Source organism: Panthera onca, chromosome X, assembly GCF_046562875.1.
Source record: "Panthera onca isolate mPanOnc1 chromosome X, mPanOnc1 haplotype 2, whole genome shotgun sequence".
NCBI lineage: Eukaryota > Metazoa > Chordata > Mammalia > Carnivora > Felidae > Panthera > Panthera onca.
Genome location: NC_138357.1, coordinates 122,522,854 through 122,545,886, shown reverse-complemented (window position 1 = coordinate 122,545,886; position 23,033 = coordinate 122,522,854). Strand labels below are relative to the sequence as shown.

General features: G+C 51.8%; 1 protein-coding gene across 6 annotated transcripts in view; it reads left to right on the top strand.

Moving 5' to 3' along the window:
• CLCN4 (Cl-/H+ antiporter 4) overlaps positions 1 to 22,772 on the top strand; it is a 63,878-nt gene extending 41,106 nt beyond the window's left edge. For 3 of the 6 annotated variants that reach the window (XM_081793406.1, XM_081793407.1, XM_081793410.1), the window contains 5 exons: positions 864 to 1,409; positions 3,074 to 3,260; positions 4,743 to 5,141; positions 12,154 to 12,370; positions 18,714 to 22,772. In XM_081793406.1, the coding sequence (XP_081649532.1) occupies positions 864 to 1,409; positions 3,074 to 3,260; positions 4,743 to 5,141; positions 12,154 to 12,370; positions 18,714 to 18,804 (1,440 nt within the window). In that variant the 3' untranslated portion in view covers positions 18,805 to 22,772. The remainder of the gene's footprint in view (positions 1 to 863; positions 1,410 to 3,073; positions 3,261 to 4,742; positions 5,142 to 12,153; positions 12,371 to 18,713) is intronic. The other 3 variants (XR_014136804.1, XM_081793409.1, XM_081793408.1) reach the window with 3 other exon arrangements.
• Positions 22,773 to 23,033: the final 261 nt, after the last annotated feature.

Sequence of the window (23,033 nt, the reverse complement as noted above, 5' to 3'; positions counted from 1 at the left end):
CTGTCAGCTTTGTCATTGTAGCGGGGAAGCGGCCACAGACAGCACTCACGTGAATGGGCATGGCCGCCTTCCAGTAAAACTTGCCTTATGGATGCCGGAGTGTGGATTTTATATGATTTTCACGTGTCACAAAATATTGTTTTTCCTTTTGAATATTTCAAATATCACAAGATGGTTCTCCCCCCTCCCCACCCCCCCACCCCCGCAAGCATTTAAAAATGTAAAAACCAGGGGCGCCTGGGTGGCTCAGTCGGTTGAGCGTCCGACTTCGGCTCAGGTCATGATCTCACAGTCTGTGAGTTCGAGCCCCGCATCAGGCTCTGTGCTGATGGCTCAGAGCCTGGAGCCTGCTTCCGATTCTTTGTCTCCTTCTCTCTCTGCCCCTTCCCTGCTCATGCTCTGTCTCTCTCTGTCTCAAAAATAAATAAAAACATTAAGAAAATTTTTTAAAAATGTAAAAACCATTCTTAACTCCTGTGCTACAAGTACATTTGCTGGGCCAGGGTTTTCCAACCGTCGACCTGTTCTGTTGTCTGTAGAGTCAAATCCGGGGCTTTATGTGCCTTTAGGAGGGTCTTGGTGACATAAACAGAAGTATAATGAAATATTTCCATTTCTCGTAAAAAATAGCTCAAACACATCGTGACCAGCATCGATTCCACTTTAGACACACAGTCCTTTAAATACCTCCGTTCGTGCATCTCGGTCCTAATTGAACCTAGTTTGAGGAAGCGAGTACTGCCCATCTTCGGTCTGGGTGTGACCGTGACACTAAGCGCCAGCGGGTGGCTGCGGGTCGGAGGCTGGGGCTTTGCGCAGCCCTTTCTTCAGCCGGTCTCTAACTTTCTGCTTGTCCGTCCCAGGTCAGTTACTACTTTCCCCTGAAGACCTTGTGGAGGTCCTTTTTCGCGGCCCTGGTGGCGGCCTTCACGCTGCGATCCATCAATCCCTTTGGGAACAGCCGCCTTGTTCTCTTTTACGTGGAGTATCACACGCCCTGGTACATGGCCGAGCTCTTCCCCTTCATCCTGCTCGGGGTCTTTGGGGGCTTGTGGGGAACGCTCTTCATCCGCGGCAACATCGCCTGGTGCAGGAGGCGCAAGACCACCAAGCTGGGGAAGTACCCGGTGCTGGAGGTCATCGTGGTGACCGCCGTCACCGCCATCATCGCCTACCCGAACCCGTACACGCGCCGGAGCACGAGCGAGCTCATTTCCGAGCTGTTCAATGACTGCGGGGCCCTCGAGTCCTCCCAGCTGTGTGACTACATCAACGACCCGAACATGACGCGGCCCGTGGACGACATCCCGGACCGGCCGGCCGGGGTGGGGGTTTACACAGCCATGTGGCAGCTGGCCCTGGCACTGGTCTTCAAAATCGTCATTACCATCTTTACCTTCGGCATGAAGGTGAGTGAACGGGGGAAGGAAGGTGTGGGGGCATCTCCCGTCCTTCTGGGGATAGCGCCCTGCTCGCCAAAATGAACTCAGGATGGGGGCGCCTGGGGGGCTCAGTCGGTTAAGGGTCCAACTCTGGACTGTGGCTCAGGTCACGATCTCACCGTTCCTGAGTTCGAGCTCCACACTGACGGCGCAGAGCCTGCTTGGGATCCTCTCTCTCTCTCTCTCTCTCTCTCTGCCCCTCCCCCACTTGCGCGTGCCCTCTCGTACTCTCTCTCTCAAAGTACATAAGTAAACTTCAGAAAAATACCAAAAAAATAAAATCGTGATGGGAAGGGAGAGGGGAACCGACCTTTATTGACCGATCTCTTGTGCCGGGCACTTGACGTTCTTTTAATCCATAAGAAGCAATGCTTTTGATAAACCAGCCTGTGAAACAGAGATTTTAATCCCTTTACAAGTGAAGGAGCTAAGGCTCAGAGTATGTCGTTCATACGGAGATGTGGACAGCTCGAGGAATTTTCATAAAACGCACGCTTGTGTCATGAGCACCCAGGACCAGAAGCCAAACGTTTTGAACCCTGCAGAGCCCCTGTAGTGTTCATTACTGTTGCTTTCTGTGTGGGACTTTTAGGATTTGTTTCTTTTTACAAAGTCTAAGAAACTGGGTACTTGAGTGTGTAATGGTCAAATGTGAACCTGAATTTTTGCCTTAAGAACAAGGATGGGTGGACTTTATTAAACGGCCAACTGTCTCTGACGCATCGTCTCCTAGCAAATGGATTATTTGCGCGTCTGAGAAAGACGTTTGCGGCCTCTTCCGGTGCCTGCTGGAAGTCTCCTTGGCAGTTACGGCGAGTTAAATGCCTAGGGATCGGGGGCAGCTCAGAAAGGAAGTTTCTTCAGGAACATCCCAAACTCTAGAAATCGTACTCGAGGATCCAGACTTACCTGGTGTGTGGGAGGGAGCATCAAGGCGACTCCCGGTCGGGATTGCCAAGCACGTGACGTCTCCGCGAACACGGAGAGTCAGGCGTGTTCTGTTGCGCGCGTCTGATCACGCGATAAAACGCATTTCCACACGGCAAAACGTGAAGCACGCTACCACCGACATCTCCCAGTTTACTGCCAGTTTGCGTAGTCTGTTTCTTTGCTGCCTTTCACCTGGCTCGGCCCGTGAAAAGCTTCGCAAGGCGCAGGGCAGCTGCTCCGAGCTGCTTTGTGTGACCTGTGAATGGCCGCGCGCCCTTCTTTTCCATTCTCACGCTGGGGCTTGACATTTCATTTCAAAAGCTAATCTGAATGGCGCGCAAGGAGAGAGAGAAAGTGGGGAGTATCTCAAGTGGCCGATGCTCACTTTGAATGTCATTTGCAGCGGGGCTTGTCATTCTTTAATGCGCAGCAGGGGAACCAGGCCCGCTTCCCGGGGAGAGGAGACGCAAGTGTAAAAGTGCGTCCTGTCCAAGTCGCAGTAGCTGGGCCTGACTCAGCGGGTGAAATCACTCGTCCCGCCTTTTGCCAGCTGACCCCTGTTGGGAAGCGTTGCACCTCCTCTGAAGACTGAGGCAAAATGCAAGCTTGTTGAGGGGGGGAGCGCTCACTGGGAGCGGGGTGTGGACACGCGGACTCCTCCACTCATGCTTCTTTTCCCTGTGTTCCCCCCTCCCCCGGAGATCCCGTCGGGTCTCTTCATCCCCAGCATGGCTGTGGGCGCCATGGCGGGCAGGATGGTGGGAATCGGCGTGGAGCAGCTGGCTTACCATCACCACGACTGGATCGTCTTCAGGAACTGGTGCAGGCCCGGAGCGGACTGCGTCACCCCCGGACTTTACGCGATGGTGGGAGCCGCCGCCTGCCTAGGTACAGCCCCCGGGGGGATGGTGCGGGCTGCACGGAGCGCACGGGCTGCTGTGGCTCCGGGCACCGGTGAGAAGGAAGGCAGGGACTCGGGTGCTGGCATTCTCAGGATAGGCAAGCTCGCGTTGCCGTCACAAGGAAAGCCCTAAATCTCCGTGGCTTAGCGCACCAAGGCGTGTATCTCACTCGGGATGTGCAGTCGACTCTTGTATACTGTGCACGAGTATCCTTTCCTTTCCGCGGTCTATTTAGTGCCATGTTTTGGCGTTTTTATGCTTTCGGGTAATGATTTTGCTGTTTAAAATGGCCTCCAGCCACAGTGCTGTCTGGTGACCCGAAGCACAGGAAGGCTGGGACGTGGCTTGCAGAGAAAATAGGGGTGTGGAGAACTCCCTTCGGGCACGAGTTACGGTGCTCTTGGCTGTGAGTTCAATGTTAACCAGTCATCTACACGTCCTAGATAAGGTGTCTTTAAACAGAAATGCACATAAAATAAGGTTCGGTGTTGATTGGTTCACAAAAATGTTGTGACCAGAAACTCGCAGAAACCTAACCTTACGTTTCCCATAGGGCAGTGATTGAGTGTTTGCTCATACAGTGTTCGTGGCAACTTTATAGATCATAGCCACCACGAACAGTGAGAATCAACTCTGTGTGTGTGTGTGAGTGTGTGTGTGTGTGTGTATGTGAGTGTGTGTGTGATGTGACTTATTAGAGGGCTTTTCTCCACTCCATCATGCAGGGCCCAGGGTGATGGAGTCTCCATCTTGCACCTGTACCATCTAGAAGAGTGGTTTTCGCCTGGGGCCACCTGTGTCTCTCAAGAGCCCTGGACAGCGGAGTCCTTTCCGGTTGTCACACCTACGGGGGCGGTGCTACTAGCATCTAGTGGGCGGTGGCCAGGGGTGCTGCTAAACATTCCAGGGTACACAGTGCAGCCCCCACATCAAAGAAAGATCCAGCCCCAAGTGTTCCTAGTGCTGAGCTCGAGAAAGCCCAGTGTAAGCTCATTGGGTGATTAGTAGGAGTTGGTATGGAGTCTCCTTTTAAATACCGAGGGACACAGAGTTGGGTCCCTCTCCTGTCTGCAGCTCCTACGAATCTCTACAATTTTCTAGCTCGTGGAGTTGTGGAAGAGAGCCACATTGGCTGTGTCAGAAACCTGCATAGCCCACATAGGATCCCCTTCCAAAGAGCCAGGCACGTGGTCTTGGGTAGACAGACAACCCTGTTGTCCCTCACCGAAGAAAAGCCCTCCCTGCACCCCCCCCCCCCCGTCAGAAGTGACTTACGGCTCCCTGAGGTAAGGCCGCATTTGACAGCCTGGCCTCCGTTGCAGAGGCCCGCCATGGGCAACCTGGACGACCGTCTCTTCAGAACAGGTGTCAGGAGCATTTATAGCCAGCTTGTCCATTTCCATAGTTCATGCCCTCGTGAGGGCCCGGAGATGGGCTTTCAGAACTGTACTCCTCTCTTCGGTTGCAGGCGGGGTTACCAGGATGACGGTGTCATTGGTGGTCATCATGTTTGAATTAACGGGTGGCCTAGAGTACATTGTGCCCTTGATGGCGGCAGCCGTGACCAGCAAGTGGGTGGCCGATGCCTTTGGGAAAGAAGGCATCTACGAGGCTCATATCCACTTAAACGGGTACCCGTTTCTGGACGTGAAGGATGAGTTCACCCATCGCACGCTGGCCACTGACGTCATGCGGCCACGGCGCGGAGAGCCGCCTCTGTCCGTGCTCACCCAGGACAGCATGACCGTGGAGGACGTGGAGACGCTCATCAAGGAGACCGACTACAACGGCTTCCCGGTGGTGGTCTCCAGGGACTCCGAGCGCCTCATCGGATTTGCCCAGAGGAGGGAGCTGATTCTTGCAATAAGTGAGTAAAGAGAGGGGAGCTTTTGATGTACTCAGAGGGGAACGGTGGCCTCTGTAGCCCCTGAATTCTCAAAGGAGGTAGAGTGCAGAGGCCGGAGGGCTCGAAGCCAGGGGCTCTGCGCATTTCGCATTCACATCCCCTGGGCATCTGGTGGAAATGCACATTCCGATTCAGTAGATTTGGGGTGGGGCCCAAGACCCTGCGTATATATTTTTTTAATTTGAGAGAGAGCGTGCGATCGGGGGAGAGGGGCAGAGGGAGAGAGAGAGCGACGATCCCAGGCAGGCCCCACGCTCAGCACAGAGCCCGACGTGGGTGTGACCTGAGCCGAAATCGAGGGGCGGATGCCCGAGCGACTGAGCCACCCAGGCCCCCCCCCCCCCCCATTTCTCCCAAGCTCCTGGTTAATGCTGATGCTGCTGGTCCTCAGGTCCCACTGGCAGGGACGACGCCTAGGGAGAGACGTGCTTGGCTGGAAAATGAGCGCCGCGTTTGCACGCAGCCGAGGGGCCCACTGCTGCGGCTGCCGCCTCTTTTAGGGAGTTGTCAGGTAGAGCCGGGCGAGGACTGAGGTGTGAGAGCCCGGCCGGCCCCAGGCAAGCTGGTCTGGGACACAGGCTTTCAGGCGGGCTTACCGACTTCCGTAGTGAGTTCTTTGTCTCAGACGCCCCCCCACCCCCCCGCCGGGCACCACACAAGCCCTTCACTTTGCTTGGTGGCATTATGTCCCATTCCACTAGTTCAAGAGCCTCGTGGGTCAGTTCCCCGTGGTGCTCTTCCTCCCTGTGCGCTAAGTGAACTCTGCTGGGCTGAGGGGCAGGCTGTCGAGTTGGGAGAGGAGTGAGTGGATGACGCCCGGGGGCGGGGCGGGGGGGGGGCGGGGGGGCGGTGCCAGAGACCCATAGGTCCGAGAAGCAAGCCTGCGGGCACGTCAGCCTGGGGGTGCCTGCACGGAAAGGGGGGCGGGAGGTAGAAGGATTCCCAAGAGAAAGGTCTGGGTGTGAGGCACGTGGAGACCTAAGAAGGAAGACAGTGAGCTTGGAGGCCCCCTCGGGGTGGGGTCCCACCCGTGGCATGTGGCCAGTACAAGTGCCGTCTGGCTCAGCACGCCTGCTCCCATGATCTGCTTCTGGTTCCGGCAGCCCACGGTGGGCCCGAGGCACGGCCCCTGTGGACACTTGATGACTTTACCACGTACCCTGTCTTCCAGCGTACCTCAGTTCGCCAGGGGGACTGGCGCGGTCGGGTTGCAGAACGCCCACTGGGAACGCACCTCCGCCAGATGACCCTTTGCTTTTCTCTGCCCTTGGTTAACTATCTCTGTGGCTCCTTTTGAGTTTCTAAAATCTCTTTGTGATGTTAAATAGCTTTTAAAATATCTTTAGGAGCGCCTGGGTGGCCCTGTGGGTTAAGTCAGACTTCAGCTCAGGTCGCGATCTCAGGGTTCGGGGTCGTGAGTTCGAGTTCCCCATCGGAGTCTGCACTGAGGGCACAGAGCCTGCTTCGGATTCTCTCTCTGCCTCTCTCCACGTGCACGCGTGTCTTCTCTCTCTCTCAAAAATAAACAAACGTTAACAAAATAGCTTTAAGGTATCTTCGCCAAAGGCTTTATAAAAATAAGTTTCGATAAGCCGTGTCCTTTAATTTGTGCTTACGTGCTCAGTGATGCTTCTCTTTATTATAGGTCCTGTCGCTTAACAGGTAGGTGCCTTTGGGCGTAAATATTGCCTTATAGATAACGGGATCTGTTTTAAGCTGTATAAGTAAGGTAGGGTTTGTTTTAAAATAATGTAATCAGCAGCCTTTAAAAATCCATTCAGTCCCTCAAATCTTTTAAACAAAGGTTGAAATTTAAAAACTAAAGTAATAAATGTCACCGGCTCCATTACCTATTGTGTAGCTCCAGGCACACCTGCTAAGAGACAGCTTACTAATTTCGCTGAAAGCCATTACCGTAATCAAGTGGGAAGCAGTAATTGTCATCAACCGGTTAGAGAAGAAATTTAAGCTTGCCGACGGAGCGCTCTCTTAGAAGCTATGTTTGGAATGTCTGAAGAGGCAACACGCCGGGTAAATAATACCTGTATGCTTTCAATCAGACCGATAATAGTATAGAAGCTGCTGTTTACATGGTTTGTGGAAAGGCGAGGAGTGTTTCGCTCTGAGCAATCAGAAAAACTGTTTTCCCGATCTGTGGAAACAGAGGAGTCCCTGTACTCGGGTGGAGAAATATGTGACCGGTATTTGCAGAATTATGTGACCTTTCATGAAGATAGAAGTATGACTTTAGCATTTCGCTAGTGACTGTCTCATGCCGGTTTCATTTGCAGGGGAATTAGCAGAGATTCTAGACAGGTAGATCCCAGACAGCCTGTGTAAGAACGCTAACTGAGGCAAATGAGGATTTTTCTTACGTATCCTGTTAAAATCATAGCAGCTGCTCACACGAAGCTGAAAACGTTTTGTTATTTTCAAACATCTCTGGAATGCCGAACCATAGCCGTCGTCCTTGTTAAAAGAGCGATTCGTTAGCCCCGCGTCGGACACATGGCCCACTTCCCCCATCACATACTGACACATGGGGCCGTGTGTGACCCTCGTTCAAATTCCCAGTAAATGGGACTTTGCCTTTCAGTGCCATTTGCAAATATGAGGCTCTTTCTGTGCTCAGCAGGGCTCAGACTCTTCTAGTCTCGAATTCTGCAATTAGGTGAGGACGGGTTCAGAGAGGACTCAGCGGGAAGCCGCAAAGATGATTAAAGGGATGGAAAGTTGGAGTCACAGGCAAGAGTTAAGGGAACGCTCCTTTTTTTCATCTGGTGGATGATTTAATGATGATTCTCTAGCATGTGGAAGATGCTTACTTACAGAAAGGGATCTACGGCCAGAACCGAACCAAGTGTCAGATCTGTTGGAAGGGCTATTTAGGGATAAAGCGGTTTCTTCCTGGGAGGGCCGTTGATGATTGGAATAGGCCACGGAGAGCGGCGGTATCATCTGCTTTCTGCTGGGCCTAACACACATGTACAGAGGGACTTCTCCATGCCGCGGCAAACTGTAACTTATCATAACATCCTCTGCTTTTTCTTCGAGATAGTTTTTTTGTAATCCCATCTTTGTACTGGCCACCACTCCGGTTGCTTTCAGTTTTCCATTTTAACCTTTCGAGTCAATTACTTCTGTCATATGGGAGCATTTTTGATGAACGGGATGGTCGAGTATTATCTCTCTAAAAACATGTTACTCTAAAGTAGAGCTTCTCAACCTTAACACCATTGACATCTGGAGCCGGATCATTCTTTTGTGTGAGGGCTTGTCCTGGGCACCGAGTGACGTTTAGCAGCCCCCTTGGTCTCCCGTCACTGGGTGCTGGTGGCAACACCATCCCCCGGTTACGAGGACCAAAAATGTCTCCAGATATTTCCAAACGTCCCCTAAGGGTGGGGGCAGCATTGCTCCCCGTTGAGAACCGTTGCTGTGGAGCCATGATAATAGCCTACTGAATATATGATTATTTCCAGTCTTGAAATTTCTCGGTCTGTCATAGTTTGTGAAATTTACCAGCACCCTATTTTTTATTTTTTATGTTTTTAAAATGTACATCCAAGTTAGTTAGCATATAGTGCAGTAATGAGTTCAGGAGCAGAATCCAGTGGTTCATCCCCAACGTATAACACCCAGTGCTGATCCCAACAAGCTTTCTCCTCAGTGCCCCTCATCCATTTAGTCCATCCTCCCACCCACAACCCCTCCAGCAACCCTCAGTGTGTTCTCTATATTTAAACATCTCTCATGGGGGCGCTGGGGTGGCTCAGTCAGTTAAGCGTCCTACTTAGGCTCAGGTCAGGATCTCACAGTTTGTGGGTTCGAGCCCCACGTCGCGCTCTGTGCCGACAGCTCGGAGCCTGGAGCCCGCTTCGGATTCTGTGTCTGCCTCTCTCTCTGCCCCTCCCCCACTTGTGCTCTGTGTGTCTCTCTCTCTTTCAAAAATAAACATTAAAAAAATAAAAAAAGTCTCTTATGTCTTGTCCCCCTCCCTGTTTTTGTATTATTTTTGCTTCCCTTCCCTTATGTTCATCTGTTTGGTATCTTAAATTCCACATGATACTTTACCAGCACTCTTATCTGTACTTGGCATTGTCATGGTATTGTCTGCTAGAAAATGGAATGTCAAGTTGAATAGCCTTAGCAAGTACTCACAAAATGTACCTCATTTTTCAGGAGCGGTGGCCACTGACACTAGTTCTGGTAGAATACATAACAAATCTTCTTTATTAAGAACAGTTTAAGTGATCTTTAAAACAACTAAAGATGGAGTTTATTACATTTTTATTTTTTTATTAAAATTTTTTTAATGTTTATTTGTTTTTGAGAGAGAGACAGAGCACGAGCAGGGGAGGGGCAGAGAGAGAGGGAGACACAGAATCGGAAGCAGGCTCCAGGCTCCCAGCTGTCAGCACAGAGCCCGACGCCGGTCTCGAACTCCCGAACCGTGAGATCATGACCCGAGCCTAAGTCAGATGCTCAACTGACTGAGCCGCCCAGATGCCTCTATTACATTTTTATTTTTAAAAGTAATACATACTCATAGAATATTGGGGAAATCAGAAGTAAAAGGGGAAAAAAAAGATACCCACTTTCTCAAGACCATGGAAAGCCATGGTTAATAATGTTTAGTGCATTTCCTTCTTGTCTTTTAGGTCTTTTACATGTGTAAACCTGGGGCTTTTTTTGTTTGGTTTTGCTTTGTTTTTTTTTTTCCGACACGAGTCTTCATGGCTCCCTGGGGTCTGGGAGTCTACACTCTTGGTAGCACGGGATCATCCCCTGGGCGGGAAGTTGGTTTAAGCTTTCCCACGGGGACTATTTCTCGTGCACGCGCCATGTACTGGAACAGCTCTGGGAGCCGGCAGGGCGGGGATGGCAGTAGCCAGGCTGTGCCCCCTGTGAGCGCACAACGTGAAGTTTGTTGTAGGCATCTTGGTGACCGGTGAAGATTTCTTATCTGAGCCGGGAGTAGATGGCTCCCCCCGGCAGAACGATGCAAAAAGCTTTCCTGCTGGTTTCTTCTGTTACTGGCCAGAGCACCCCCGCCCCCAAAGTCTGAACATTGAGATAAGTCCCGATAACAGAATTCCAGAGTGGCCTGACAGACCCTTCCAGAGAGAGCGGCAGTCGCCACTCTTAGAGTGACAGGGAGCATAGCTCACGTCTCCGGCTCGGACGCCGGCCGACGCCTTTGATTCTCGTTCGTGGGCTTTCCTTCGCAGCACCTCCTACGTGGGATGGGCTGGGTTCTACATGGCGGTTCTACATGGGATGGGCTGGATTCTACATGGTTCTACATGGGACCCGCGTCCGCCAGACTCTCAGGAGACCTACTCACTCATTCATTCGCTTAGTGATGCGTGCGTTTGGCGGATATCTGTTTCGTGCCTGCTGGATACCAGGCATCGTCCAGGCACTGGGAATGTACTGGTGAGCCAGAAATCACTGAACTAGCTGCTATTAGCATCAGGGCTTCTAACCCGATCGGGAGATTCAGAGGAAATCTACAGGGTGGGTATTCATTTCAACAAGTGGACTGGACAGCTCACGAAGTCGTATTGGGTCTTACAAGGGGTTCAGCGAATCACGTGTTCAGTTCTCGACTGAGGTTTGTGGCTTGATCCAGTGCTGAGAAGGATCCATCCTCGACCCAGTCAACCTGACTGTTGGAGTAGGTGGCGTTCTTGTCATGTGGGCCTTTCAGAGACTTGGTCGGTCTGTGAAAGTGAGCCCGAGTCCGTGCTGACCGTTGTATCCTCACCTCAGTGCCTCCGGCCGGAACCATCTTGGTGGAGGAGAGAAAGGTGCAGTGTGCGTGATGTGACATCATGTGCCGGCATTTGCCCAGGGGGCCCTCTGTTCCTCTTTTGAACAGAGACCCCTTTTCAAACTCAGCCTGACCCCGAATGCTGCCAGTTTTCCATTAGAGTACTATTGCAATAAATGGCCTGAGAGCAGGCAGTTAGAATTTTATTTTTCAAAGAACAATATAGGTGAATAGTAGTCTCTGAGAAGGCAAGAAATGTATTATCGAAACCAGGATCCATTTTAAGGCAGGCCTCACACTACATTTTTCCTAACCTTTTCCCATGAACCAAAAGAAAGATTAAAATTCCAACAGAAGGAAAATCGCCTTGGAGAAATATCTTGAGACCGATGGATTTATTTCATGTGTGACTTAAAATAGCCTGGGCTTCTAGTGCTGCAGAAAGCTGTGTTTCTAACGAGTTCCTGTTACCCTGCTTCTCTTCAGCTGGCTTTCGCGTGGCCTTGCCTACAGATAGAAAGAGGCTAATTGTTACCATCACAGTTTTACCATCTTTCTTTGAGGAATCCCCAACACGGTCCGTTTTTAAGAGAGGAGATCCGAGAGGTGGGGGGAAGGTGGCTTTTCTGGGGTTATTTCTTTGGTCCCAAGGGTCATATTTGGGATTGAGCTGCATTTCTGGGCTGGGAGCCTAGGATGGTCCTATGGTTTTTGTTCCTCTCAGGATTCGTAATGCCACTTGGGCCAGTTAAAAGTTAGTTTGTAAGAAAACACCCCCAACTTATTAGGGTCGTCGGGCAGCTCAGCAAGGCTTCTTGTCACGTCCAACCTGGGCCCATGATGAGGTGAGGGACTGTTAGGAAAGCAAGGGTGGAGGGCCCTGGAGGCCGGGAGGAGGCAGCACGTTCTCCCCAAGAAGCCACCCTGCTCAAGCCCGCGTGTCGAGACTTTGGCAGTGCACGATCAGGTCACAGCGTGGGGACCCTCGTAGGGCGCTCGCTTCAGAGAGATGCCGATTTTACAGATGTTTGGCTGCAGCCCCTCCTTAGGAATGTGGCGTTCGCCCTCTGAACCCCTTCCCCGTGGGGGTCTAGGATGTGGATGGGGGGCAGACGTGTGTCGGTGCGGGTGCGGGGCCGACGGAGTTGCTAAGCACGGGCCCTCGTGTGGCTTATCGTTCCCGCTCGCCCTTTGCAGAGAACGCCAGACAGAGGCAGGAGGGCATCGTGAGCAACTCCATCATGTACTTCACGGAGGAGCCGCCCGAGCTGCCGGCCAACAGCCCGCACCCGCTGAAGCTGCGGCGCGTCCTAAACCTCAGCCCGTTCACGGTCACGGACCATACCCCCATGGAGACGGTGGTGGACATCTTCCGGAAACTGGGGCTCCGGCAGTGCCTGGTGACGCGCAGCGGGTGAGTGGCCAGACAGGCGCGGACGGGCTGTGTGCTGGGGCCGCACTCTGAGAACAAGAGGAATGAGACACGGCCACGGCCGTGCAGGGCCTCGAGGTTGCCCCGGGGCGGACGGGTACTTGGGACAGGGCGTCGGGAAGCTGCGGCAAGCGAGCGCGCCGAGCAGGACCTGACCGTGACCGTTACCGGGAGCTTTGGGAGCTTGGCGCGGGGCCCGGGAAGGTGCGAGAGGCTTTGGTGGGGGGGGGGGGGGGGGGCGGGGGGGCCGTCTGGCCTGAGGCTGAAGGTCAGTCAGAAGGGGGAGGAGCGCATTCCTCGCAGCCCAGGCCCCCGTGCAGGGAGCTACGAAGCACGGGCTGATGAGAAAAACAGGGTTGTGTGTGCAACACGCCACGGTGGCGCGTGCGCACGCACACACGATGGGAACCTGATACAAAAAAAGTAGCACGGCTTTTGCACGTTAGATGGTCAGGAAAACACAAATACTACAACAACGGTAGCACTTTACCTTGAAGACGACTTGAAGTCGTTTTGTAGACGTAGGTGTCGTGAGGGCTGCAGCTTGCGAGCGCTGTACAGTCGGACCTCGCACGACACCGGGCTGGGGGCGCCAAATTCCCGCGCGGTCAGAGATCACGTAGAACTTTTGAATCCCCAGAGCCGTAGCTACCGAGAGCCTGCCGTTGACCCGAAGCCACACCGATAATGTAAACAGTCGATTAACACGTATTTTGTCTGTTCTATGTATTATATACTGTGTTCTTACGGTAAGTAAGCCAGAGAAAGCGTCAGTAAGAAAATCCTAGGGAAGAGACCCAACGTTTATAGAACCGCACTGTACTTCTTGAAACAAATCCGCATATAAGTGGACCTCAGCAGCCCAAACCCGTGTTGTTCAAGGTGGGCTGTATTCCTGTGCCCCTGGCTTCAGCTGGGTGCAGTTTTCTGCACGCACCTGGAACGTCTCCCGGATGAAATCACCCGCATGCAAATGTGGAGTTCACATCGTGCTCAAATTGCTCAAATTGTTCCCTAATACAGCAGTCTGCTCAAAACAACCTCGCGTTTTCACAACAACGGTTACCGTAGAGCTGAGAGATTTGGCGGCCCCGTGGCATCGTCTCTGCCGCGGCGGCGGTGTACCTCTTGCTTTGTGTAACCGCAGACCGGGAAACTGGCATTTCGAAGATCAAAGGTTCATGATGGCGGGAGAGGTGCGGCGCCTCGAGGGCCATTCTTTGGGCTCCGCGGTGCTCCCCGAATCCCACGGCTTCAGCAGCTTCGGTGGGGGACGAGATTGGCTGAGTGAGGGTGGCCTGGAGCATAGGGTCGGCTGCCCGGCTTATTCCTCTGTAGACTGAGAAGAGCCGGGGCATGGGTCCTGGAGACTCCGGCCCCTAAGTGCACTCAGGGCCTTAACTCCCTAACGTAGTTTACGTTGCAGAGCCCATGCTCCAGTTTGACCCGACGGTTCTAGACCAGGGCGATTTTGCTCCCCCCTAAGATTTTGGGTGTCACAACTGGACAGGGGATGCTCCTGGCATTTAGTGGGTAGAGGCATGGGACGGCCCCCGTTGCAACAAAGAGTCACTGGCCCAAAATGTCACCAGCCGTGGACTTGAGTGACCGGGGACTGGATGCCTGGGAATAGCCACGTGAGTGCTCCTGGTTCCCTCGTTTCCTTCCTGCTGTCCCGGCCACAGCAGCGTCGGGCTGTACGAGGGGCCGTATGTGCGCACTGACCCCGAGAATTCCCAGCCCACGCGACGAGCGTCCTCAGCTCTGGCTGCAGCCAGGGCGGGTGTCTTGCACACAGGAGGGACGATCAGTAAGGAATAAATACGCGTTTGGGGCTAGAGATCACTTCCGCTGGTGTATTTGAAAGGAACTCGGTGGGTCGCAGAATCCCCCTGGGGATTCAAGCTCCAGGTTAAACCGGGAGTGTTGGGTCCACTGCAGTGACTGATCCCTTAGGTCTGGGAGGGGCCTGCGAATATATATTTCCAGCAAGCTCCCCGGTGCTGCTGCCGGTCAGGACTCCACTTTGCAAAACCCTGAAGCCCATCTACATACTTGAATTTCTAGTGCTTGGCATAAATACCACTGTGATCACCCGCCGAGTCTCAAGTGCATAGCAGTTTCTCTTTTCCTTTAAAATAATAATCCAATGTCAGTTATCGTGGAATTTCCAGTTCTGGCAGGAAATTCTGCCCTTAACGCCCGCTCACACCTCACGCAGCCCCATGAGGTTTTCCTGTGAAGATCTGGGTGCCGAAATTGGCTCCGAATGTTCTGCGAGAAAACAAAATCGCACTCTCTCTCGCTCTACATATTTTAAACAAACACAGATGCTGATACGTTACTGCTGGCAAGGGATCCTTGTTTGCGGGCCTTTCATCTCCTCGGGCTTTCAGCCAGGACAGGCATGTCTTGAGCCAGCTCGCGGTTTTGATGTATTCCGTCACCATGTGCCTTCCCTGCTCGCGGGGAGAGCCCCAGCTCGCCCTGTCGGCCTGCATCGTCTCGAAGCCAGACCAGGAACCACCGAAGTCTTTGTCCCCAGAATGCCCGAGTCTGGGAACTTCCGGTGGCGGAGACTGCATTTGGGTGGGGTCTTCCCCCCAGAGGATATCGAAAGGGCAGGCGGGCAGGGGACGTCGTGTCCGCCTTCCCTGAGTCTGCTAGGCGGGCCCCCGGGACTTGGACGGATGGCCTTCTCAGAAGAGCCCGGCTACCCTCATCTCATACGTCCACGGTCACAGATTGGCCACTCCCCAAAGGGGCTGGAAGTTTGAACGCTTGACTTTAGCCGAATAGGACATTTCACGCCACTAATGATCTCCGCCGGGTTTGATGTTGCCTCCTTCTTGTAGATGTTGAGCTTTCTTCTTTCGCAGCGATTACTGTTGCAGGCCAAGGCACAATTTAGGCCTGAGGCCGAGGCAGCTCCTGAAGTCGCATGTCCCCGGGAGTGTTGTGAGCAGCTTGACTTGGAGGTGCTGTAGTTACAGAGCTTTAAGGGGAGGCTGCCTGGCCCGCTCCCTGGTGAAGGTGGGGCAACAGAACCAGGCCTCGGGGATAAGGGAGGGGCCCGTGGAATAGAATCCCTATCGCTCTGCAAACACGAGCAGGTCAAACTTTTTCAAAGCAACACTGCCTTAATCACCATCTCACTGAGCATCTGGTTGAGACCCGGAGAAAGCTCAAGAGGTGTCTGAAAACTAATAAAGCCAGGGAGTTTGTCATCTACTAGGGAATGTGGACACACTCCAGTTCAGGTGGTACTACCCAGGGGTTCTAGAGGGGAATGTCCTGAGCCAGGCTTTCAAGTAGAAAACGTCCGAGGACGGGGGCGTCCGGGGGGCTCAGTCGGTTGAGCGACCGACTTCGGCTCAGGTCACGATCTCGCGGTTCGTGGCGTCGAGCCCCGCGTCGGGCTCTGTGCTGGCAGCTCGGAGCCTGGAGCCGGCTTCGGATTCTGTGTCTCCCTCTCTGTCTGCTCCTCCCCGACTTGTGCTCTCTCTCTGTCTCTCAAAAATGAATAAATGTTAAGAAAAGAAAAGAAAGAAAACGTCCGAGGACAAAAGAGCGGTGTCGGTTGAGAGACGGTCTGCTTGCGATCGCCAGCAGCAGAGCCCTCCCTGCCTCACACCCCTCCCGTTTGTCTTCCCACCACACCTCTGCTAGTGGCGATTGTAGGCATAAGCTGCTCGCCTGTTTCCTGTCCCTTTTTGATTTTAAATGCAGTGGAAGAACGGCTGGGGACTGAATTGTATCCCCCCAGATTCCTATGTTGAAGCCCTAACCTGCAGCATGACCGTGTTTGGAGATGGAGCCCTTAAGAGGTCAGGGTGAGTGAGGGCGCGAGGCCGGGGCCCTAATCTGATAAGACTGGCGTCCTTAGAAGAAGAGGAAGAGGCAGCAGGGCTGTGAGGACACGGCAGGAAGGTGGCTGCCTGCAAGCCAAGGAGAGAGGCCTCCGGAGACCCCAAACCGGCCACCACCTTGACCCGGGCCTTCTAGTCTTGGGAACCGTGAGAACAGTCATTTCTGTTGTTGAGCCACCTCATCTGTGGGGTGCTGTTACGGCGGCCCGAGCTAAGTCCTCCGGGCGGCTTTAGTAGGACAGCATCTTGCTTTACTGCGTTCTGATAAATTTTAGAAATGTATTTCAGGTCATCTCTGAACTCAGTTGAAGCCAAGCGACTCTAAACAGCTGGGACAGAAAACAATTCCCGGCTTTATCCTTCTTCACCAGCACCCCTCTCCCTTCAGGCAACCACGTTTCTCCCACAAGGGTGTTTTCTTTAATTAATGGACTATTTTTTTTGGTTACATTTATTTATTTTTGAGAGACAGAGTGAGACAGAGCGTGAGCGGGGGAGGGACAGAGAGAGAGGGAGACACGGAATGTGAAGCAGGCTCTAGGCTCCGAGCTGTCAGCACAGAGCCCGACGCAGTGCTTGAACTCACGAACGGTGACATCATGACCTGAGCTGAAATCGAGAGTAGTATGCTTAACTGACTGAGTTAGATGCCCCCAGAAAACTATTTTTGTTTTTTTATTAAAAAAAATTTTTAATGTTTATTTAGTTTGGAGACAGAGAGAGACAGACTGTGAGCCGGGGAGGGGCACAGAGAGAAAGAGAGGGGGACACAGAATCTGAAGCAGGGTCCAGGCTCTGAGCTGTCAGCACAGAGCCCGGCGCGGGGCTCGAACCCACGAACCACGAAATCATGACCTGAGCCGAAGTTGGACGCTCAACCGACTGAGCCACCCAGGCGCCCCTAATTAACAGACTATTTTTTATTAGAGCAGTTTTGGGTTTACAGAAAAACTGAGCATAAAGTACACAGTTCTCATATATCCTCTCATCCCTTCAATTTCCCTTGTTAATGTCTTGCACTTGTTACGTTTGTTGCCTCCCGTGACCTGATATTGACATGTTAACTAAGGTCTGTAGTTTAGGGCTCACCCTTGCTGTTGTACTTTCTGTGCGTTCTGATCAATGGAGAATGACATGTATCTTTATAGTGTCCTACAGGGTAGTTTCACTGCCCTGAAAGTCCTCTGTCTCCTCTTCATCCCTCCTTCCTTCCCTCTAAGCCCTGGCAACTGCTGATCTCTTTCCTGTCTCCATAGTTTTGACTTTTCCAGAATGTCATCGAGTTGGAATCGCACAGTATGTAGCCTTTTCAGACTGGCTTCTTTCATTTAGTGATGTGCATTTAAAGTTCTTCTATGGCTTTTCATGGCTTGACAGATCATTTTTTTTCAGCGCTGAATAATACCCCACTGTCTGGATGGACCACGGTTTATGTATCCATCACCTTGAGGAGGCCATCTTGGGTGCTTCCGAGATTTGGCAGTTGCGAAGCAAGCATACATCTTCTTCTTCTTTTTTTTTAAGCATTTCTTAAAGTTTATTTATCTATTTTTGAGAGAGAGCGAGCACAAGCGGGGGAGGGGCAGAGAGAAAGAGGGAGACCCATAATCCGCAGCAGGCTCCAGACTCTGAGCTGTCAGCACAGATCCTGACGTGGGGCTGGAACTCACAAACGGTGAGATCATGACCTGAGCTGAAGTTGGGTGCTTAACCGACTGAGCCACCCAGGTGCCCCACAAGCATACATCTTCTAAGAGTTAAGGAAATTCTTTTATATAACCACTAACCCATAATTATACAAGATGAACAATAACTCAGTGTATCATTCAATATCCAATTCATATCAGATTTCAATCCAGAATTCTTCAAGCTTCACACATTGCATTTGGTTGTTTTTCCTCTTTAGTCTTTAGTCTAGAACAGTCTCTTGTCTCTTTTTGTTTGTTATTTATAACATAGATTTTTTTTTTTTTTTGAAGAATCCAAATCAGTAGTCTCACATTCTGAATCTGTTTGATTGCTTCCTCATGGTTTGATTTGGTGTAAGTAGTTTCTGGCGATATGCCACCGTAGATGACGTCATAATGTCAGCTTTTCCAACCTTGTTGGTGATAAGCTCTATCTCCTGAGGTGGTGGCGGCTGGAGCCCTCCATTATAAAGAGACATTTTTCTCTGTGTACGTCATCTGTGGATGGATACTTTCGGGAATTTTTTGTTTTCCAGTGACCATTTGCTGAGTGGTTTTGGAGTCCATTGATAATGGGCGTCGATTGGGGCATCTCTCCTCTCTACCTACGTGCCGTTGGCCAGAGCCCACTCAGTTGTCCCCCACCCAACTGAAGGGAAGCTGGGAAGTGTCTCTGTGTGTCCAAGTGGCAAAGTCACTGGGGTTTAGGACATGCGTGGGTCAATATTGTAAGGCTGACCTCTTTTCTGTATTTTGTTTCTTCTCCAGGAGACTTCTTGGCATCATCACGAAAAAGGATGTTTTGAGACATATGGCCCAGATGGCAAACCAGGACCCTGAATCCATCATGTTTAATTAGAAACAAGGTGGCATTTATTTTGAGAGAAACACAACTGTGTCATTTTAAAAGAAATAAACAAATGATATGTTATTATCCTAATGAACAATTATACGCTAGGGGCAGTGGAAACAAAAGCTTTGTTTGAACGAAAGGAGGATAAAACCTGGTGTGTGTGTGTGTGTGTGTGTGTGTGTGTGTGTGTTTTAAAGACATCCACGAGTAGGCATTTTATAGCTTTAACCCCTTATGAGTTTCCAGCTGTGTTTCTTAATGAGTTTATTAACTGCCGTGGGAGCATGTGGGTGGGTGTAAACGATGTGGTTTGTACAAGGACACAGAACACAAATGCTGAGTCAAGAAACGCTTGCCCCTTCTGTTTAAGGCTGTTTGGGAAGCTTTGAGTCTAAGAGGCCAAGGGGTATTGGCCTGTCAGCATCTTTATTTATTGGTTCCCGAAGTGTTGCTGCTATTTTACTGAATTGGATTAAAGATGTTTGCACTTACTTTGTCGGAAAAGAAAAAGAAATTAAATGTGAACCGAGTGAAAGCTGCACAAATGCCAGTGGGCTCACTCGTCACCATCCCGTTGTCTTGCTCCTGCTCTCATCCGTCTGTGCACCAACATCCGGGGGCTTCTGCTCCGCTGACTGTGAGAAACCCTTTCTCGGTGCAACACCAGCATCTCGGGACCACACCGTGAACTCACTGTTCGAGCGTTTAGTGCTACGCGTGTTTCCTCCCGCACGAAGGGACCCGCCGCGATTTTGAGGGTATACGCACCTGCTCATGGTTTCGCGTCCCTGTTGTATGTACCTCACTTGTTGATCGCCGTGGCCTGTGCATTCTTAAATATTGATCAGTCCGGCATTTTCCACGGGCCATATCCTGTATGCTGCCAGCTTGCCGTAAGCGTGCTTCAATTTCCACATAGCGTACGTGAGAGTCAAAGCCGGCCACCCAGTGTTACTACTTATTTTTCCTCTCAGCTCTTATTAAATACGGCTGCAGGGAGGGTGAGGCATACGAAGTCTCAGTGGGAACTCCTCCAAATGGATTGCGAGAGAAATGCTAAATTGATTCTAAATCTGTTCCATTATCTTCTCTGTAGGATGCATAACGTCCGGCTCTAATGTCTGAGCGCGCGCTTTCATGCTCGCAGTCAGAGCACAGAAGGGCAGAGTTAAATTGGAGACCGCCACTCGGAGCACTGGGCACCTTCGTGTTGAACTTAACGGTGTATTTGTCCCTTTAGTCGGGACTCGGCTCTTTCTGTGAGAAGGAACCGAGCTGCGGTTCCGGTCCGCTGTGGCACCGGTGTGAGTACGTCCGCCCCCGGGAGCGTGTCACGTGTGTCCCCGCTACCCCCTTCTCACCGAGTGGCCCGCGCCCTTTGCGATCTCGGTCTCGGATACTGACGTGCCAGGTGTGTGTCTGGCGGCCAGAGAGAAATCCCGTGAACAGTGACGAGCTGAACGAGAAACCGGGGGTCGGGCACTCTCGCGTGTCTCCGCATTACCACCCAGCAGCCGTACGCTTTGCTATTGTTGTCTGCTGTCCTTCGTCCTCTGGCTTGTAGCCTCAGTCACAGGCCGGGCTCTCTGTTACCCGGCTGCCAGCCGGGCCGTCGGCTTCCTAGGCACGAAGCGGGAGGAGGAGACACGTAGCAAGGTGCGATGCCTGTGCCCAGGAAGCAGAACTTGCCCACGGGTGCCCAGCCGATGTCCATTGGCCGGACTTTGGTCCCATGGTTCCCCCTGGCTGCACGTGAGCGTGGGAAGGGGAAGTTTTAGTGAGGCCTGGTACTCTCTGAATGAACTTTGGATTCTTCTAACAAGGAAGAGGGACTGGTCCTTGGGAGGGAAGACTGTCCCCTGGATTGGATGCCATCATCATGTCTCTGTTGGTGTCCTCCCTGTCCTCCTTACTCTCTTTCTTGCCACACCCTCCAGACATTCTCCCACTCGCCGAGCGGTTCCCCACCCCTTCTCTCAGATCTGACCTAGAACTCCCAATCGGAAGCCATCGTTTCTCAACCCTCGTAAAAATGCTCGTCTTGTATAAAAACCTAGCGACTAGCGGGTTTCTGTGAAACTTCCGGTTGATACAAGAAAATGTACTGCTGTGTCCTCTGGGTTCAAAAAAGTGAAGTCAGAGCGTGCTGACAAACACTGGAAAACTTGTTTCTGTGATCGGTTGGCCCCCTCCAGAATGATATCAAATAGCCACTTCAGTGTGGAAACACTGGTCGGTACTAGAGAATTTGGTCTTGGTGTCCCGTTCACGGCACGTTAAGTGTCGAGTCACAGATCCCAATAGTAGCGTTGTTACTGGGGTTTCCATGGAGCGTGTGCAAGTGAAGCTGGGTTCTCCTGGACTTGAAATCCTACGAGGTCTTAAAGATTGCTTCATGTAGTTCCCGCTCACTCCTGCGTGGCCTCCCGAAAGAGTGTTAGTCACAGCCTGGGTTTGTATAATCCAGAAAGCCCCTTCAGCTAAAACAAGGAGCTTCAAAAGGGAACACGAAACCGTGAACGGATAGCCAAAGGGCAGTGAAACCACAGAACTTCCTCCTCCAGATGAGGCCATAGAGGAATGAAGGGATAGTTTACTCCAGGCCAAGGTCACCAAGCCGGGGGTGGGGGCTGGGGGGGGGGGGCTGTGCTCTGTCCTCCTCCCAGGCCTTAGTGTAGAAGAGGTCTGCAAATTCACGGCAGACAGTTGGGAGTGTTACTTTGACGCAAATAGCCTTGTTTGCCTTCATGAGTCGAACCTCTAATTTGTTGTGGGGTTCAGGCTCTTGGCAACAGAAGGCCATGGTCAGACAGGCAGGTGAAGGTCAAGGGTGGGAGAGTTTGCAGCGGGGCTGCCAGAGCTGGTTGCCTTCCTCCCGTGGAGCCCGAAGTCCCCCGTGCGGTCCACTCGCCTGCTGGCCCCGGGCTCTCACACAAACTCCAGGGGGAGCAGGCTTCCGAGCTGTTTGTCAGTCTTTCTTGTAAAAGTACGCGGGTCGGGATTCTGAAGGGATTTGCTGTAGCCAAATGTAGAACCTTGTCTATCTGGCGATCTGATGAGCAGGAAGAGTACAGCTGGGATGTGGAAGTAAAATAAACATTTCTCAGAACGGTGTGTTTGTTTCTTTTTCCAGAACCAAACCCTTTAGACTTCTGTAGAACTTTCTGGATCCTTTCTGAAGCAGTGTTTTATGTAAAGAAACATAAATGCGGGACAGAAACGGAGTTCTCTAACAGAGCACTTCAACCTATTTCTTGCTCCCCCTCTCTACTAGTAAGGAAACGTGTTGTAGAAGGACAGACATCATAAAGAACATCCCGAGAGGGACACATGAATTTCTTGCGTGTTTCGGTGCACCCTCCCCCCCCCCCCCCCCGGGAATGCAGGTGCGTGGGTGGCATTTATGGAAAGGTAAATGTGTTAGAAGCAAATCAATACTCGGTGTTCGCTGTTACCCAGAACCAGGCCAGCTCAACTTTCTCTGTTTGGTACTCCCCAAAGACCTTACAAAGGAGAAGACCTCTCAGTAAGATCTCGATTTGGCCCCGGTAAGCCACAGAAACTGGGGAATTCGTTTCACTGAGGGGAGAACTGGTTACTTTGGATTATCGACAAGTGCAGATCTGCTCAGGACTCCTTATCAGACGCCGAGCTGGAAAAGATGAGAAACACAAGCCTCTGAAATGATTTACACGACGGGGGAGCATGTATATGTGACTTGGGGACATTAACCAGACTCCATTTTCGCTGACGCAGTAATAACTATTTATTTGCCGTCCTAGGTGTGCCGGGAATGAGCCTACGTGCGACTTTTATGAGATCTGTTCGCATTTGGTGTTGGAACGACCACAGAGCAATGTGGTGGTTTTTTTTTTTTAATTGTAACCCTCTGTGTAAACGTTGGCACCTTACTAAAAATTAAGTGTTTGAACTTTCCTTTTAAAAATAAAACGAGCACAGTCTTCAAGCAGCAAGTTGTAGATGGGAGAGATACTGATTTTGCAGCGTGTTTGTGCCCAGATGGAACAGTTTGGTCAGCTCTAAAATCCCTTGCTCTTAGCCTGGTGGGTGACAGCTAGGTAACAGTTCAGACTTGGCGCTGTGTATTTCCAAGGATGGGGTAGGACCGCTGTCCCCAGGCCATCTGTGTTTCTGCCCTGTGCACAGACGCTAGGGAGGACAGGTTGGGCAGCGGTCTAGTAATTCTTTTCAAGCTTTTTATCTATCACTTTGGG